The sequence below is a fragment of the Vidua macroura genome, chromosome 3 (assembly GCF_024509145.1).
Source record: "Vidua macroura isolate BioBank_ID:100142 chromosome 3, ASM2450914v1, whole genome shotgun sequence".
Taxonomy (NCBI): Eukaryota; Metazoa; Chordata; class Aves; order Passeriformes; family Viduidae; genus Vidua; species Vidua macroura.
This window is the reverse complement of record NC_071573.1, coordinates 50,898,679-50,915,202: the sequence shown is the minus strand read 5'-3', so window position 1 is coordinate 50,915,202 and position 16,524 is coordinate 50,898,679. Positions and strand designations below refer to the sequence as shown.

Below are 16,524 nucleotides of genomic sequence, written 5' to 3'. Positions count from 1 at the left end.
TATAAAAGAATGTCTCATGTGTAACTTGTGCAAAGAGCTTTACAGTAAAATTCTTGGTAGGGATTTTTTTGTCCTCTACTGAGAATGACTTCTGTCCCATTTCAATCCATAAAATTGTTTTTAAACCAATTTTTAATGGGCCTTTAGTTGTGCTGTCTAGTTGATGTCATTATTTTTGTGTCTTAACCAAGTTCCAAGTTTGCATGGACACGTGTATTTGGTTGATTTGATGAGCTGTGTTCATCTTAGAGGGCAAACCTAGTTGTACAGTTTGGTTACTTGTGAAAAATACATTATTACCTTAGGAAATAATTTATTCCTAAGCACCAGTCATTTCTTGCTCTAAATGTTGAAATCCAGTCAGTTTTAATTTTATTAGCTTTTCAGGTGTGTCTTTTCTTTCAAATAGTTGCTGTTCTTTGCCAGATGCTTTTTTGAGGAAGGATCTTAGCGAAGTGGGCAGGTGAACAGCAGCAGGCATTAAAGTACAAAGGATAGTCTCTTATGGACTGTAGCACAGTGTTTTAGCTTCTGCCACCCATTTCAAGTTCAGGAGAAGTTAAACTGAATACTAGGCAGTCTAGTGGTAGGGAAAGAAAAGGAATATGGAAATGATGGCCATACGTCAAAATGTTGAGGCATTTTTTGCTTGGCATTTTTACTAAAACAGCACAGAACCCTTTAGGAGTCTCTTGTGACTTTTGTAGACTCCAAGACAGAATGTAAATCCAAATGCTATAAATGCTTTTTCTCTTGTAAACTAAATCCAGTTGAGCCACATATCTGGAGAAGTGCCAGTAGTCTTTCCAGTGGCCTCAACCTCTTAAGGCAGGTGCTTAAAGGAAGGCTGTGACTGCCTGCTCCCCATCTCACCTTCCAGAGGGCACCCAGTCACACTTTGTCTGTAATACGGACTCCTACCTGCAAAACAGTGAGCTGGAGATAAGGATGATAAGCTTACCTACTAACTGGCTTATAGCTGTCAACAAGAACTTGTCATCTGTTGTGCAGCACCTTTTTATCATTTGAAGGACATTTTTTCCGCTGGTGCAGCAAAAGACAAAAGTTTTCATTAACTAATTGGCTAAAAGACTGGTTGATGCCATTTCAAGTATTGTATTGCTGTACAGCTCTTTATCACAGTTGTACAATTGGGCAGCTAAAACTGGCTTCTCATTGTGCTTTTATGTTACTGTAGTTATTGAATAGTTGAAACTGTAACAGAACATGAACACGTATTCAACTGGGGAAAACTGCTGTTGACCAATAGATTTTGGCAGTTGCGGTCTTTAAGGAGAGCTTAGTAAGGGGATACTACTTTTCATGAGGTATGAGTTACATACTTGGAAGTTTTGTAAAACTTGCACCCTAGATGTTTTCCCCCCCTTCTCTGCAGTGATTTTTCTTTCAAGCAGATGATTGTCTCAGTCACTGCATCACTGTTTTCTGCAATCATTATAGAAGACATTCAGAGGCTCCAGTATTGTTTCCTGTAGAAAGAGCAATTTCCCCCTATCTACTCACAATATTGTGTATGTGTGTAAGCACACACCACATTTATCAATGAGAGTCTCCTTTGTGGTGCTCATCAGAAGGCCTGTTAAATCCCTGCCTCCCATCTGTTCCTACAACTAATCAAATGCTGCTGTTTGCTTACTTGCAAATTATTCTGCTGCTGCTAAGACAACTTTCCAGTATTCAGGTTGTATATCTTGAAGACAAATACAAGTGATTGTAACCAATTTACTTTTGCCAACACCCTGTAACTTTGTGTGTTTTTTAGTTACAAGTTAGGTTATAAAGATCTTTAATCTGTTAAAAATAACCTGCTTGTGGCTGGGGTAAGGGTACTTCCTTGTACTAGCAAGCCTATCACAAATGTGCTTCCTGTATGAAAATGGAACAATAAAAGCTGAGAGTTGGGCTTGTTGAGACTGGAGAAGAGAAGGCTCCAGGGAGACTTTATAGCATAGGGTCCTCCAAGAGAGCTGGGGAAGGACTTTTTACAAGGCCATGCAGTAATAGGACCAAGAGGTAATTGCTTCAAAATGAAAGGTTTAGATTGGATATTAGGAAGAAAATCTTCACTCTTGAGGCTGGTGAGGCAGGTTCTTGAGGTTGGTGGAGGAAGGTGGAACAGGTTGTCCATAGAAATTGTGGATGCCCAAGCTCTAGGTGGGTGTGGCTTTGAGCAACCCAGTCTAATGGAAGGTGTCCAATGAGAGGAAGGTTAGAACTAGATGATCTTTCAGATCCCTTCCAACCCAAACCATTCTATAATTCTATGAAATAGCCCTTAGAGTGATAGCTTAACACATTATGAGAACAAAAAATACTGCTTCCCCTTGTCTGTCAGATGGTTTGAAAGACTTAATCTTGAAAACATCACCCTGAGACATCAAAAAGAGCAAGAAAAAAAAAAAAACCTGACCTCATTGTCTTAAAGTTGATCTTATTGTTTTGGGATGTTCTTTGTTTGCTATTCACTTGTACTCCAGTGTGGTTTGGACATCAAACTGAAGCTGTTCAATGCATTTAGGTATTAATACTCCTGTAGTTGGAACCCATTTGGGGAAAGTTTGTCTGTTCTAGGTGAATGGTGGTGCTAATCTGTTAAAATATGTATTGAATGTGTGAAGTGTGATGCTTTCAGGCAGCTGTGCATTTGGAAAATTCAGTATGTGATGGCCCTGACCCACAAAGCCAAGGTGCATCCAAACAAACTCTGATCTAAACCCATTGCAGAGAATCAGGGAGACTTTACTCCATGGCTAAAACTGTTTTGACATCTCTGAACCAGGCCTATTGCTTATATGGAGAAAAAAGTTTTTTTGTTTTAGTTCACTGTTGTGCAAATCAACTAGCTCACTCCCAAATACTGCCTCGGTGCTTCAGTTGGATGCTGTGGACATGTGATTGCTTCTAATAGGGGATGTGGATACAAGCTCCCCTGAGTTAGGGCCAAAAATAATAAAACCATACTCATCTTTAGGGCAAGGGACTTGAGATATGCAAGACATAGCAGGTGAGACATTGGTGTTCTAAATCATCACACTCATAGCTGTGTCCTCTTGAGATTATTTAATCTCTTGGGGTTTATATGTGGCATTAGGCCTGCAGCTGGCCCACAGGGCCATATTTACATTGTGACATTTACATAGTACTGGTTTACTGGCCTAAAATATCAAGGATTGTTTTCTGAAGTTGTGTAATCTTTATATTAAACTACAGTAGAAGAGTTCTCCAAATTCATCCACAGTCATACCTATGAGCCTCACCTACTAAAGCCTGAGACCACAGAAACCAATCTGTTGTCTTGCAACAGTAGCTTTAAATAGGGACCATACTGAGCATGGTGCCTGGAGACGAGAGGAAGCAATGACTTTACCATTACTGCATCCAGTTTAATGGTAGCTCTGTGATTTCTTCATTGTTAAACTGCAAGCTTAATGATAATGTGTGTGCTGTAATGGAGGTCTCTGTAGGGTATTTTGTGTGTTTGTATGATCTCTACTATTGCAGAATGGAACCATTAATCACAAAAAGCTCTGGCAATTGTACATTGTGTAAAAGAACATTTAGGAAAAGAGCCTGCTGTGTTTGGGAGTCCTATATTTCTATAGTAATACCCCTTATTGCATTACTGGAATTCAAGGGAGCAATTTGAGAAGTGCAAAACAGCACTGAGGGCAGATTAAGCAATTATATTTTCATAGGAGGAGATTGAGATCAGCCTCTCTTTTCATGGGGCTCAGCAAGGAGTAGATTAAAGACAGATTCAGAGTTTATGTCTATTAAAAGTGATAGATCTCGTCCTTTAAAAATGCAAATGAATGTCAAGTTTGTTCCAGCCAGTCACTTCAATGAATATTGTAGAGATTGAGCCTCATAAATTTAAGCTGCAGTTTTGTTGCTGCAAACACTAAACTAAGGCAAATGAATGCTGAGATGTAAGAAGATCTGATTTTGCTTGCAATAACAGGATTACTGCTGTAGTGTAAGCTTACTATAATTAACTACTACTTTGGGAACTAGTTGAATGTTTTGGCTTGTGATAGTCGTTATGAAACAATTTGTTGCATTGAAATATCAAAGAAATACCCAATTCAATACAGAAAGTAACTTACAGGATTCTTCAGGTTAACGCTTTGCCTTGATATATGTTTAATTAGTATTAAAAAAAAAAGTAAAGAAACTTTACAAGATAAAAGGATTATATTGACAAGCTACATTTGCATTAGACAACACTAGGAAAAGCAAAGTAGCAGTGTGATTGCAGCCAGGTGAACAGGTAGTGCGTTTTCAAAACAGAGCAAGTGTGTGAAAAGTGTCCTACATGGAAGCTGATCATTAGCAGGATCTTTGGACAGAGAATTAATGATCAAATATATTTACTGTTTTCTGTGGCTTCACCTATTACTGAGACAACTGCAGCTGCTGAGCTTGGTATCTGCAGCTGAGGTGCACTATCCTTTTGCAATGCTTTGATAAAACCTCATTGACACAATTCTCTGTATAGCAGTGAGCAGCTGCCTTTGGTTTTTCTAGGTAGGCTGGCAAACTTTGGATGGTGTTTTAGTGTAAGTGGAAGACTATATATCTTTAATGTAGGAGGCCTTTGGGACACAAACATCTCTGTTGAAGCCTATAATTAGGAGTCACAACTGTTCCTCTAGTAGGGAAATTATCCTGTCATTCCTGCCGTGGAATGTGGCAGGTGTGCAAAATATCCATATTCATTTGGTAACAATTTGCCGTAATGCCACAGGCAGTAACACAAATTAAATGTTCAGATGTACATATCTCTGTAGGAATTCTTCTGCTAAAAAGGATAAATAATAAAATGCAAAATACTGAACTATTGTGGACAGTTTCAAGATTTTCATGGTATGCAGTAGTGAGGAAAGAGTACTAACACTGCAGCATGTGGTTATCTGTGAAGTGTTTGATCTAACATCTTGCTTGTATGGTGCACGTTCAGCTCGCCGTCTTCAGCTCAGCCCATGGGAGAGCAGCATTGTTAGCAGGCTCCTGACGCCCACACACTCATTCCTGGCTCGGAGTAAAAGCACAGCTGCATTGTCTGGAGATGCAGGTAATCCTATAAGAGCAGAGGCTTCATGTCTCAGACATTTATTTTTCCAGATTCCCTGCCGGATGTTGTAAAGTCACTGATCTAATTATGGGTGTATGGTAGCATCCCAGAATGAACTTGAATGTCCGTGATTAGTGTGCATGACAGCATGAAAGCTTCCCTGTACAGTTGTTTGCTATGCTTCTTTCTCTTTCTCCTACTAACTCTCTTACTTTTGCCTCTTCATCAATGCAATAAATGAATACAAAACATGCAGGGCAACAACATCACGCTGGCCACGGCTGTTTAAGAAAATGCACACCTAGTTGGAAAGAGCTGATTAAGCACATCCACTGCTAAAGCTGTGGAGGTGTTTGCTGCAAAGGAGTTTCAGCCCCTACCAGAGCACTTCCCACATGGAGAAAGTTAGACTTTTATAAAGATAGGCCCTGGCTACTGTGCATTTAATACCTGTGAAGTTAAATGTGTAGGTTCAGTGGGGTTATAATAATTGTAAAATTGTCTGCCAGCCCCAGAACAGCTCCCTGATGGTACTCACTGAGAGGAAATTAATGTGCAGAAATATGATGACATCTCTAGGTGGTAATTGAAGGCCCAGGCAAAACTGTATTCCAAATACAACCAGGGCATACTTGCTTATTATGTATTTTAGGCAGGTGACAGCTACCTCTTCTTTTATCATAGGATGTTTTATAATAGGATGTTTTGTAATCATCCACTCGAACTTTACCATTACACCGTCAGCACGTGCAGCAGTATATTATTGTAAGTCGAGGCAAGTCTTTCTTGTCTGATGTGGATGGGATTTTTATTCTAATTAAAGAACATAGAAGGTAAGAAGGAACAGAGATCTGCTAAGATTACTTTTAAAGAAGCTTTCACTTAAGAACTCTTATAACTAATTAGGCTGTGGTATGTTTCCACACGGGTAGTGCTGTAGGAGCAAACATGTGGGTGATATTCTGCAAATAGCAGAATTAACAAGCACAGAATTCTTTTCACTCTTCAAAAACAATAGCTTATAAAATTAATATTTAATATCACCTACCAAGAAGGATATTGGAAATTGAGCTCTTCATTAGGGAGTAGTTGAGAAGGTTGCATGTAAGTGGTTACCTTCCTGGAGCAAGCAGGAAGCTTTTTGTGACTGCTCTTGTTTATACTGCACAACCAACTTTAAACTGAGTGGAATATTGAGAAAGGCTTCAAATAGCAGGAAAGGCTGATTTGTCAGTTCAGTCTAAGGCACTTCCCTGAAATGCCTTCCCTATGCTAACTGGAACTATACCTCCAGAAGAATAATCCATCTGCTCATTTTTTTCCAGGTATTATTCTGTAGGAGCAATAACTTCAGCCCCTTCATACAGGATGCTTCCTGGAGATTAATGATCAAGTGATGGCAATGGCTCACAGCTGTGCTCTCCGCACTCCACTCATCTCAACCTGCCATTATTCCGTAGAAAATTTCCCTGCCCTTTGGCTATAAAAATAAATTGCAGTGTAAAAAAATCCAAACTGAGTTAAATATGGATTCATGTCCTTAAATTTTAAGTGAGGTATTAGGGACATCCGGCATAAAAGATCTTTTTTTAAACAAATCTTTCAAAACCAAAATATTTTGTAAATAGCTTTCAAAAAGCTCCTCTGAATAGATGTAATCCTGTTAGTACATGAATAATTGGAAGTGCTGCCTAAAGCATTGTTTGGCAACTTCACAAATGAAAATGAACTGTTTCTCTTTTAATACTTGTGTTGTCTTCCTTGGTGGTAACTTCAGATAATCAGCATATAGAAGGGGAATTTAATCACAGAGCAGGAGCCACATAAATTATAAGTGGTGTAAAGCATTATGCCACTGCCTCCTATCTGGTTTAGATGCCCTCAACCAAAACAAAACCATAAACAAAAATCCCTGTTTTCTTGTTTCTTGCTTGTTTTTAAGTTAGTCATAATTCCTCGTTAAACATAAATCCCTATGAACTATAAGGCAAGCAATAGTGCCATTGCTGTAACACTTACATTAAACTCTTTATTCATAATGTTAATCTCTTGGTGCAGGAGAATTTGCAGCATTAATACTGTTAAGTCTACGAGCTCTTCCTGTAACAGCAGCTGTACTTTTGTAAGACTAGAAGAATTAACTGTATATGGAACTGCATTCTTTCAAGTGCGCTCAGAAAGGGATATACAGGCAAGAAATATTGGTTTGGTTTCATTTGGTTTGGCTTTTCATTAAGGAAATAGAGGATGTAAATTTCTTTGGCACGGAGAAAAAAAAGAATAGGAAAAAGATTATAGAGCCCCTATTTTTTCCTCAAGTGACATGCTGGATAATAATTGTGCTAAGACTCAATTAAATGACCAGAAGAGACAAACAGGAGCAGAAAAATAAAACTTTGCAGTAATAATGTAGTTTTTCCCAACCTTCTCCTTCAGTTAAATCAAGAAAAAGTCCAAGAACACTTTGCTGCAAGAAGTTTCCCATGATATGTTTTGCAGTTAAAGTTCTCTTTGAAGATAAAATCAGAGCATCTGATACATGGTATTGTCAGATCTTTTGGTAATAGTCTTTTTGCTTGTGCAGACCAACACAAGCTGCCATCCTGGTTACTCAAACACTAATTTCCAAGCTGATTTGTTGTTGTCAGCCTGCTTTTTTTAATGTATAAAATAGTTTACTGTTGAGAATGTATTTGAGTAAGTTGTTATTCTAGAAGTATCAAAAAATAGAATAGGCAAGAATATTCTTAAAAAGAAGAATTTTAAAAAACAAATCACTTGCTGTAAATTGCAGACAGCAATTTAATTGATTTCCTAGTTGAAACTGTTTTGTATTGTTAATGGGTTTTGATCTTTGTGTGTATGTCTCCTTTAATATTTCTTCACTTCCAATGCAGTTTGTAGGCATTCTGATTTAGTTTGATTGCTTTCTATTCTGAATGTAATTGAAATTCATTTCAGTGTGTCTACTAGGCTAATCTGTCAGACCAGCCATTATTTCTACCACTTTTTCAGAACCACCAGTTGTACAAAAACTTAACGGGAAAATACTATCTAGTATCCAGTATCATGGCATATTTCTTAATTTTTTAGAAAGAAATTATTAGTTTACAAATGGAAAAGTGTGTGAGGACGTATTGAACTTGCAGCCTTGCTGTCTGTGTGGCCAAGCTAATGTGTCAAATGATGGTTCTGACTTGATAATTAGTAATTTCTCTGTGTATTAATACCTTCTTTCTTTTCTGTCTTTCTCGGTCGTTTCTGTTCCTGCTGGCTTTCCTCTGTCAATTCTCCAATGCTACTCTGTAATTAAAACTAATAAATAACAAAACCAACCAACACCGTAGTTATCCCCGTTTGTCCCCGTTCAGCATCTTGCAGCCCCCTCAGTCCTCTGTCCTACAAGGCCCTGAACTGTAGGAATTCAGGAGAACGAGCAAAACTTTATGCTTCCACTGATGCCGTTGGACGTCGGAGAACAACACACCTTGCAGGGGTAAGCTTGGCAGCCGCACATGTCCATAGTGTCCTGTGCCATGATCACCTGACTGCACTGCTTGTTAGGACTGGAATAGCTGCAGGGATACTTCCTCCCCTCTGCACCATCCCCACCTCTCCAGTTTGTGTCATAGCTGGCTGGATTTTAACTGAAACGTGCTACGTTATGTGCTGGCACAGCCTGATTATGCACCAAAGAATCCATGTGGAAAAACACTGATGTTTTCCAAAGACCTGTGTTTGCAGAGTAGATGCCTTAACTTCTCACAAGGCACAGAGGCAGTCACAGTGCCCCATTCACAAAATTCCTTGCTGCCTTTTAAGGCCCAAGATGGTGTTGCCATTTTTCCCTGGGGAACTTGTTTTTACCAGCAGGCTGTTTTCACAAAGGTTCCAGAATTTGATGTCTTTTGAGGCCTCTAGCAAATTCAGCTGAGCCCCTAGAATACAGAGGGGGGGAATGCATGCACTCACATGTCTCTGTACACAAGTGCATAGAGTACTCTCACTTCATCTGTACTTTCTTAGGAGAACAGGTTAGTAAACTTTTCCTCACTGGGAAGGAAGAAGTTGGTTTAGGAGCATGGTTTATAAGCAAGGCTTTCCACAGGTCACTGTTCATTCTGAATGATTTAGTAGCAGTACTAGGGCTGATCTGAGCTTTTAGGAAAATCGAAACAGTAGAACAAACTCATGTTGACTGCATCCCAAGCCAGTGGGATGCAGTCAGACCCAGTTCAGATTAATTTGCTGTACCTGAGCAGTTATATTTTTCTTGTACTCTACAACCTGAATTAGTTTAGAGTGTGAGAAGAGTTGAAGTCATCTCTGCAAAACATTGTGTAAGAGGTACTTGCATTTTCATTTGGCCTGATGGGCAGAAGGTCAAGAGGCAGTGCTGCTGTTGACATCCTTGTTGGAAGCAGTGTTAATCAAAGTGCCATGAGTCATAGCCACTTTATCTTTCAGGCACCACATAATCTTTCAGGCAGAGGGTAGTATACTGAAGTTTAAGCTAAGGCATAGCCTTAGTATGTATCTTTAGAGAAATTCCCTGGCATGTGCATAGAGCATGGCAGTCTCCCAGCTTGTTGGTTCTTCCTCTTAAGTCTTTCTGATTGCAACAGGTTTGCCTGTATGATGTGGAGAATCTTTTATGTTTCTGAAAACTTCGCTATGAATTCAGCTTTTTACTTTATTGATATGAGGAAAAATTTTCTGATCCTCTGCTTTCAGTATTAATAAAGCAGATACAATAGAGAGTTACTGTTAGCAAGCCAAAACTCTTGTTCATTGTAGTGCATTTATTCTGGTTGTGTTTACTTTGATAACTCAGCACATCATGTGCTCATGAAGTTGTTTTCAGTCTTTTCCAGTTGTTAACCTGGCTTTCAGTTCAGGGGACAAGTATTGCACAGCTTTCATCTGGTGAGGCTCTCAAGCCTCATGACACACTTGCTACAGGGGTTGTGTTTAAGCCCCAGCCAAGGTGGTGAGCAGCAGCCTCTGCCTCTTGCTGGCTGAGTAGCAGCTCAGTGTACTTTCCAGTATTCCTATTCTTATGACTCCTGGGATCTGAGCTCGTTATTCCAAAACCATGAAGTTTTTCATCTATACTTAAATATGGGAAGTATATAGATACCTAAATTCTGATATATTCCCTTAAAGTAGTAGTTCTTTTGTAGCTCTGGTTTGTGTTATTAGAAATGTTTCTCAACTTAGGATTTTATTTTTTAAACACAAGAAGGAAAAAGGAAATCACTATCACATATAAGAATCAATGGCAAAAAGTATGTGCTGTAAAATCATCCAAGAAAAGAAAGACTAAGATAGCTGGTGTACCATATTTGGAAGCTTTGAGGACATCTGTGGTGTTCACTTGTAAGCATGAATCCAAAATATTGTGCTATATAGGAAGACTGTGACCAAGTATAAGCCAAGGGGAGGGAGAGTTTGTTTTGTGTTTTCTTCAAAAGAAATCCTGTGTTTATGGGCAGCAGTGGAAGGTACTCTGTGGCAGTCAGCAAAGATCAAACTATAAAAGGTAATTTTTTTGCCTGTGTAAAAATAAGCCTCTGCAAATTAGCCCATTACATCTTAGGACAGGAGAGAATGATTAAGAAGCATTCTTGTTGTCAAATGCACATCTACTGACAAAGATGGTGTCAGGTTACAGAAGCTATATTAAGGAACTTGTTAAACAAGCTGTAGAAACCACTGACTCAGCACTGCTTTTTCTCAGCCCCCCAATTCCTTGTCCTTAACTAAGCTTGCTTTGCTTTCTTTAGCTGTGTGAACTCTGGCTTGACTTTGTCTTTTTGTTTGCTGAGCTATAGACTGACAAAAGAGAAAAGGACCATTTTTCATCCAGCTTCTCAGCCAACTTTAAAGGAGGTCATTTTACTTCCAGCCTCAAAGCTAGATCATCAGCTCCCTCTCCAGTTTGGTAAGTCAAGTACATGCTTAGCTGGACATGAGCTATAGGCAGCTCTGATTGTTCTATTAATCAAATGTGGAACAGGGCAAACATATTTGATGATGTAAATGTTTCCTCTCTGCAAAAAAAAGGAAAGACAGTCCTGCTTTTAAAAAAATCTTGCTACTGTTCTGGGGAAGGGCAGGAAAATACTTGGTTTCTTCCTTCCTGGTTGGGTGCAGTGCTCTCGCATCTGGAGAGCTGGAGAGAGGCATTTTGCATGAAACCAAATCAGTTGTGCCAGCAGTCCTGCTTGATAGAGAAACAGAGGTGGCTTTATTTTTAGCTGCTATGGTTGTAGAAATGATATATAAGTGGAAACCAGCATTGTCACTCTTTGATTACACAGGCATGCGTCAAAGTCTTTGCCTTTTTTGCCTGGCACACCCAAGCAGATAACTTCCCCACCTGGTTCCTCCAAAGTTTCCTCTGCTCAGACACGTCCTCCCTCTCCTGGCAACATCCGGCCAGTCAAAAAAGAGATCAAACCAGAAGGTGAGAAGAAAAGACCAGAAAAGGAGGCTGAAAAGGCCAAAGAGGTGAGGACAGAAGAGAGTAAAGGAACTTCCGCAGGTGCTGGAGAACCCACAAGTCAGGAACAGCTCACTGTCCAAGCAGAGCTAACTGAAGGTAAGGAGACATCCTGCTTTAGGATAAGGAATGTTTTATATTTTTCCTTCCCTTTCTCTGAAATGATGTTGCTTTCAGTATTTTTCTGTCAAAAGTTAGTCTGAATTTTTCACAACACACCTGCTGATGTATGTTCATCATGAGGAAAAACTGTAGGCAGGTTGAAGCCCTCCTGCTTCTAAGTCAAAACAACATGCCAAGCTGCCTCAGACAGTGTGGCTTCACAAGCCTCTTCTCTGCCCTTTTGGACAGGAATTTCGTTCTCCATATCATAACATAGCTTCTTTACAAACTATTGAAGTAGAATAATAATGGTCTGAAGACTTAACGGTACAGGAAACCACCACATAAAGTGTGTGAGCAGTGAGAATGTCCAGCTCTGCTTGACACAGTGCACTTGTGCTGGTAACACTGCTGGCTTATGTATAATATTGCAAGAGGACCATATCATAGGAGAGATTAGCAGAATATAGTGGAATGCAAAGAACCAAGGAGAAGAGTAAAAAGGAATAGGGAGAATTTTTAAGGGAAAATGAGTTATTAAAAATAGTTAACTAGTGAACAAGAAACCCGCACCAAACCCTACCAACCTTGAAAAGTAGCAATACAGAAAAGGATGTACACACACACAAAAAAAAGAAAGATTATAAAGTGTAGAAAGGGTAAAAGGTAAATCTAAAAATGAAAAAATACAGGTTTCTTCTAGCAGACAATTTAGTTCATTCTAAATATTGCATAAACTGTCTCTTGCAGATGAGATAAAGTCCAGTGTATCCACTGGGATACACAAGTTGGGTTAGTTACGATTGTGAACTTAAAATTCATAGACTTCCCTGTAGTTATCTTTCAGATAACATTTTTAAGTATTAGTAATCTTGCATTCAACTGAAGCAGATATGGTTTGGGCTTGTTCTGTGAAAAAACCTCAAATGAATTGATTTCTTCTGTTTTACTACGTCCCGTTACAGTAGTTCCTGTCTGATACCCAGGGCCTTTACAGAAGGTGCAACCCCACAAAAAGGGTGGATGGATGTATCTGTTTGCCAAGGGCATGCAAAGGAGATTTAATTTCTATCTTCTGCCTGCTTTCTTTTGAGGAGAAAACTTCCTTTTAAAACCATTTCAGAGATACCACTGAGATAACTTCGCAAGTGTTTAGAAGCTGTAGCTCTCCAGTACAAGGTGCAGATCAGAGAAGCCATCATGCTTATTTGACTGTTTAGTTCAGGAGGAAAAGAGACTCCACTTCTTTGCAGCATCTGTCAATATTTGAGTTTGTGACAAGGTCTCAGTATTGAAACAGGTTATGTGTGATAAAGGTATTCAAAAGTCAAGCAGTTTGTATTCACATCAAAGAATACAAACAAGAATATAAAGTGGAGACGAATTAAAGAGAAGGGTACTATAGTCAAAGCAGTGAGTAGCCCTTCAAATTGAATGTGTTTTCCCAAAGTCAGAGGAGGTGGTGGTTGGGACCAAAGATGGAGGCCTCAGGCAGAGCATTTTAAGTGTGAGGTTATAGGATGGCTTTGTAGGGCCAATGGAGGCCCCAGCTGCCAAAACTTAGTTGCTGGTTGAATTCAAGAATCTAGAGAGGTGCCAGTACAGCATCTGGGGCTAGAGGAATGTTGCTGATTCTCCTGGGACTGTGTTGCAGGTGTATACAGCTCATTCCCTACAGGTAACAGCACTGGCCTTTCGCTGGTCTGGCTCAGCCGCCTACTGGCTCTGTGTTCACAGGAGCCAGGAGGTCAGCAGGTAGCAATTGCTGATGAAGCTGTTCAAGCTTTTGCAGGCAAATCTCATACACAACTTTACTAATGCCAAGGAAGCTTTAAAGGTCTTTTGGGAGTTATCTGTTCTGACAGCAGGGCAGGTGTGCATTAAGCTACTTGTTATGCTGCCACCTTCAGTGCCTGAGGCAAGGAGCGAGCCCTAAGCAGCACAAAGCTGTGCTCCCTTCAAAGCAGCAGCCCTGCCTTGGCCCATGTTAGTAAATGAGGCTGAGGTACAGGAACTCTGTCATTTATACTGTTTACAATTACAAAGGCTCTCTGGTATGTTTCTGATCCAGGCTGTAATTGCAGCCTCTCATTTTCTTACCTTCTGTCCTCAAGGCTACTAAAAACATGGCTCTAAATGGCTCCCAAGATTCAGAGTGATCAAATTGCTTACTTTTTTATATTTCAACATCCCAGAATTTTCTGAGTTCCCAGCTACATCTTGGAGGTTAGCCCAGCTCCAGACTGTTCCCTTGGGTTTGGGCTGAATACCTGTTTTGGTAGTGTGAGAGAATAGTGCTCCATTGCCATAGGGCTAAACTGTGCCAGGTCACCTCAAGGCTAGAGAACAGGCACTGGCACTCTTTAAATTACTGGTGTAGAAGTATCATTTGAATTCATGGTCAAAGCCCTGAAGCAGTTCTAGAAAGACCTCTGTAGTTTTTAGCTGATAGAAGAGGAGAGCAGAGAGGTCAACAGATGAGAATTCAGCACAGAAAACAAATGAATTTTTGTTTGTTTACATGATGAGGTATAGGAAGGGGGGAATCAGGGAGGAGACTTCTCTTTAGAAGTTGTTAGTGAGGTTAGGAAAGTTCACATCCCAGTGTATGGTTAGAAATGCAGATTTATAATTATCTGCTTGCTGTTCCTTATGACTTATTTTACATATATATTATTGGGTCAGAATCTGATTTCATTGACAGTTCAAAGTCTTCCCTCTCCATGTTTGCCTGCATTACCAGATGGGATTAATCTGGGAATGCTTCCTCACATTAGCTTATGTGTTGGTAATGGTCCCTGGTGTCTAGAGAAAAGGTGATGAGTCACTCTGTACCTGTGCTAGAGAATACCAGGCAAACTTACAGAAATACGAAAAAAACCTGGCGCTGAATAAAGAATTAATATGAAGGCACTACTGAGATTTGAACACAAGCCACAGTTCACCAGGAGTGGCAAAATTTAAAAAGCTGTGTCCCATGAGTTCCCTCAGGTTGGAGCAGCTCCAAAACTGCTGATACCTGGTGACCTACCGTTGGTGCAGATCACATCAGACAGTTGATGTTTGAGATCACCAAGTCACCAAAAGTGACTATCACCAAAAATTCTGGCTCTAATCTTCAGATGTGGATGATCAAATAGAAGAAAATATAATTTCACGATGTTTTATTTTTGCTCTTCAAACAGAATTGGGCAAGTTTAAGTAATGTGATGGTAGGGACTTGCTGAGTCAGCATAACTCCTGTTAAGCACCTGTCAGCATTTGTTCTGACAGAAAACTTGACTTACACTTTCAGCTGCAGGTGCTTTCAACATACCCTGCAAAACCAAACTTCCCTGAATGTATGTGAACCTCTAGTGTCTAGAAGCATCTTCCTCCTCTGAATCATTTAAAAAAAAACCACATAAGCTTGAAAACACTTTGCAGTGCACTTAGAAGTATTTTCTGTTCCCTTCAAGGGAGTGGCAAACTAATTTTCTTTCCCATTTGTTTCAGCAGCCAGCTCATCCCTACCTCCTGCTCCATCACCTCCTTCTCCAGCCACAGCACTGCTCAAGCCCTCAGCAGGTACAACTGACCCTGAAGAAGCAACAAGGCTGCTGACTGAAAAGAGGCGCCTTGCCCGTGAGCAGCGGGAACGGGAGGAGCAGGAAAGGAGGGAAAGAGAAGAGCTTGAAAGGTAATTCTAGGCCTCTGTAGTAGAGAAGATAGGTTTTTAGCAGCTTGTTGTGTGTATTCTGCTGTTACATTGTTATATATGAAGCACAGCACTGAAGTGCAGGAGGCACAAGTTCCTCCCAAAAACATATTTTCCTGTTGGGTTTTTCAGTTGGTGGAATGTACACCTAAGCAGATCTGTAAGGTTAAAACATATTCTAAGTAGTGCTTTAAAATAGGACAGGAGAAGAGAGCAGATCCTTGCAGCTGTGATTCATTTTTTCCTCAGAGATTAACTAAGCTGTACTTTTTTGTTCCAGCTAGAGAACTCTGCATGGCTGTTTTCAACTTTGTGATCGGCACAAAGTCTCTTACTTTGAGTTGTAAGATCTCTGTTGTGGGTGGTGCTTTAGGTGTCCACCTGTTGTGACTTAGACATCTTTGTTTTCTTGTTTAAAATAAAGACACCCCCAACACTCTCCCACAAGTTTTGGAGGGTAATTAATGTTACATCTCACTTTCTAATAGCAAATGAGTAGCCCATCTGGATACTCATGACTCTGGCTAAAGCACAGGTTGTGTTTTTTAGAGGGCTGCCATGCCTCTGGAATTTGTTGGATTTCTTTAACCACTTTGCTGATAGGAACAAGGCAGAACTAGTTAAAATAGCCTGGCTTTCCAAAAGGCTCACAACACTGACTCTCTCAAAAAGAGTCTTGAAGAAAAAAAAGTTGCTGTGGCATAAGAGTAATACGGTGAATAAATACTAAGTCAGAAGGATGAAAAAAAGTAAAGAATAATCAGCTTTCACAGTGAAAGGAGTTTCCAGTGTCTGTGCAGTGCCTTTGTAAAAGAACTTGAAAGGAGTTGAGGCCAGTGAAATGATGTTGGTCTCCAGTGAGATAAGTCAGTTGTGAACAGGTTGAGACATATGTTGCTGAGCTACAAAATGAAAGCTGAATTACTGTACTGATAAGTATAAATGAATGTGTGTAGGAAATAATCCTAACTTGTTGGTCTCTGGGTGAATTATTTCTGAGGGAAGAGATCTTCTTTGGAATTGAATATATGAAAGTATCAGGTGAGTCATGGTTGACAAAGTAAATGAACTGTTACAAGTTAATAGAAAACAAGAACAACATGAAAATGTCATTCTGAAATACCG

General features: G+C 39.8%; 1 protein-coding gene across 5 annotated transcripts in view; it reads left to right on the top strand.

Annotated features, from left to right (window-relative positions):
- MAP7 (microtubule associated protein 7) overlaps nt 1-16,524 on the top strand; it is a 108,764-nt gene that overhangs the window by 78,758 nt on the left and 13,482 nt on the right. For 3 of the 5 annotated variants that reach the window (XM_053972527.1, XM_053972524.1, XM_053972529.1), the window contains exons 7-11: nt 4,982-5,095; nt 8,443-8,591; nt 10,930-11,039; nt 11,419-11,699; nt 15,198-15,381. In XM_053972527.1, the coding sequence (XP_053828502.1) occupies nt 4,982-5,095; nt 8,443-8,591; nt 10,930-11,039; nt 11,419-11,699; nt 15,198-15,381 (838 nt within the window). The remainder of the gene's footprint in view (nt 1-4,981; nt 5,096-8,442; nt 8,592-10,929; nt 11,040-11,418; nt 11,700-15,197; nt 15,382-16,524) is intronic. The other 2 variants (XM_053972526.1, XM_053972525.1) reach the window with 2 other exon arrangements.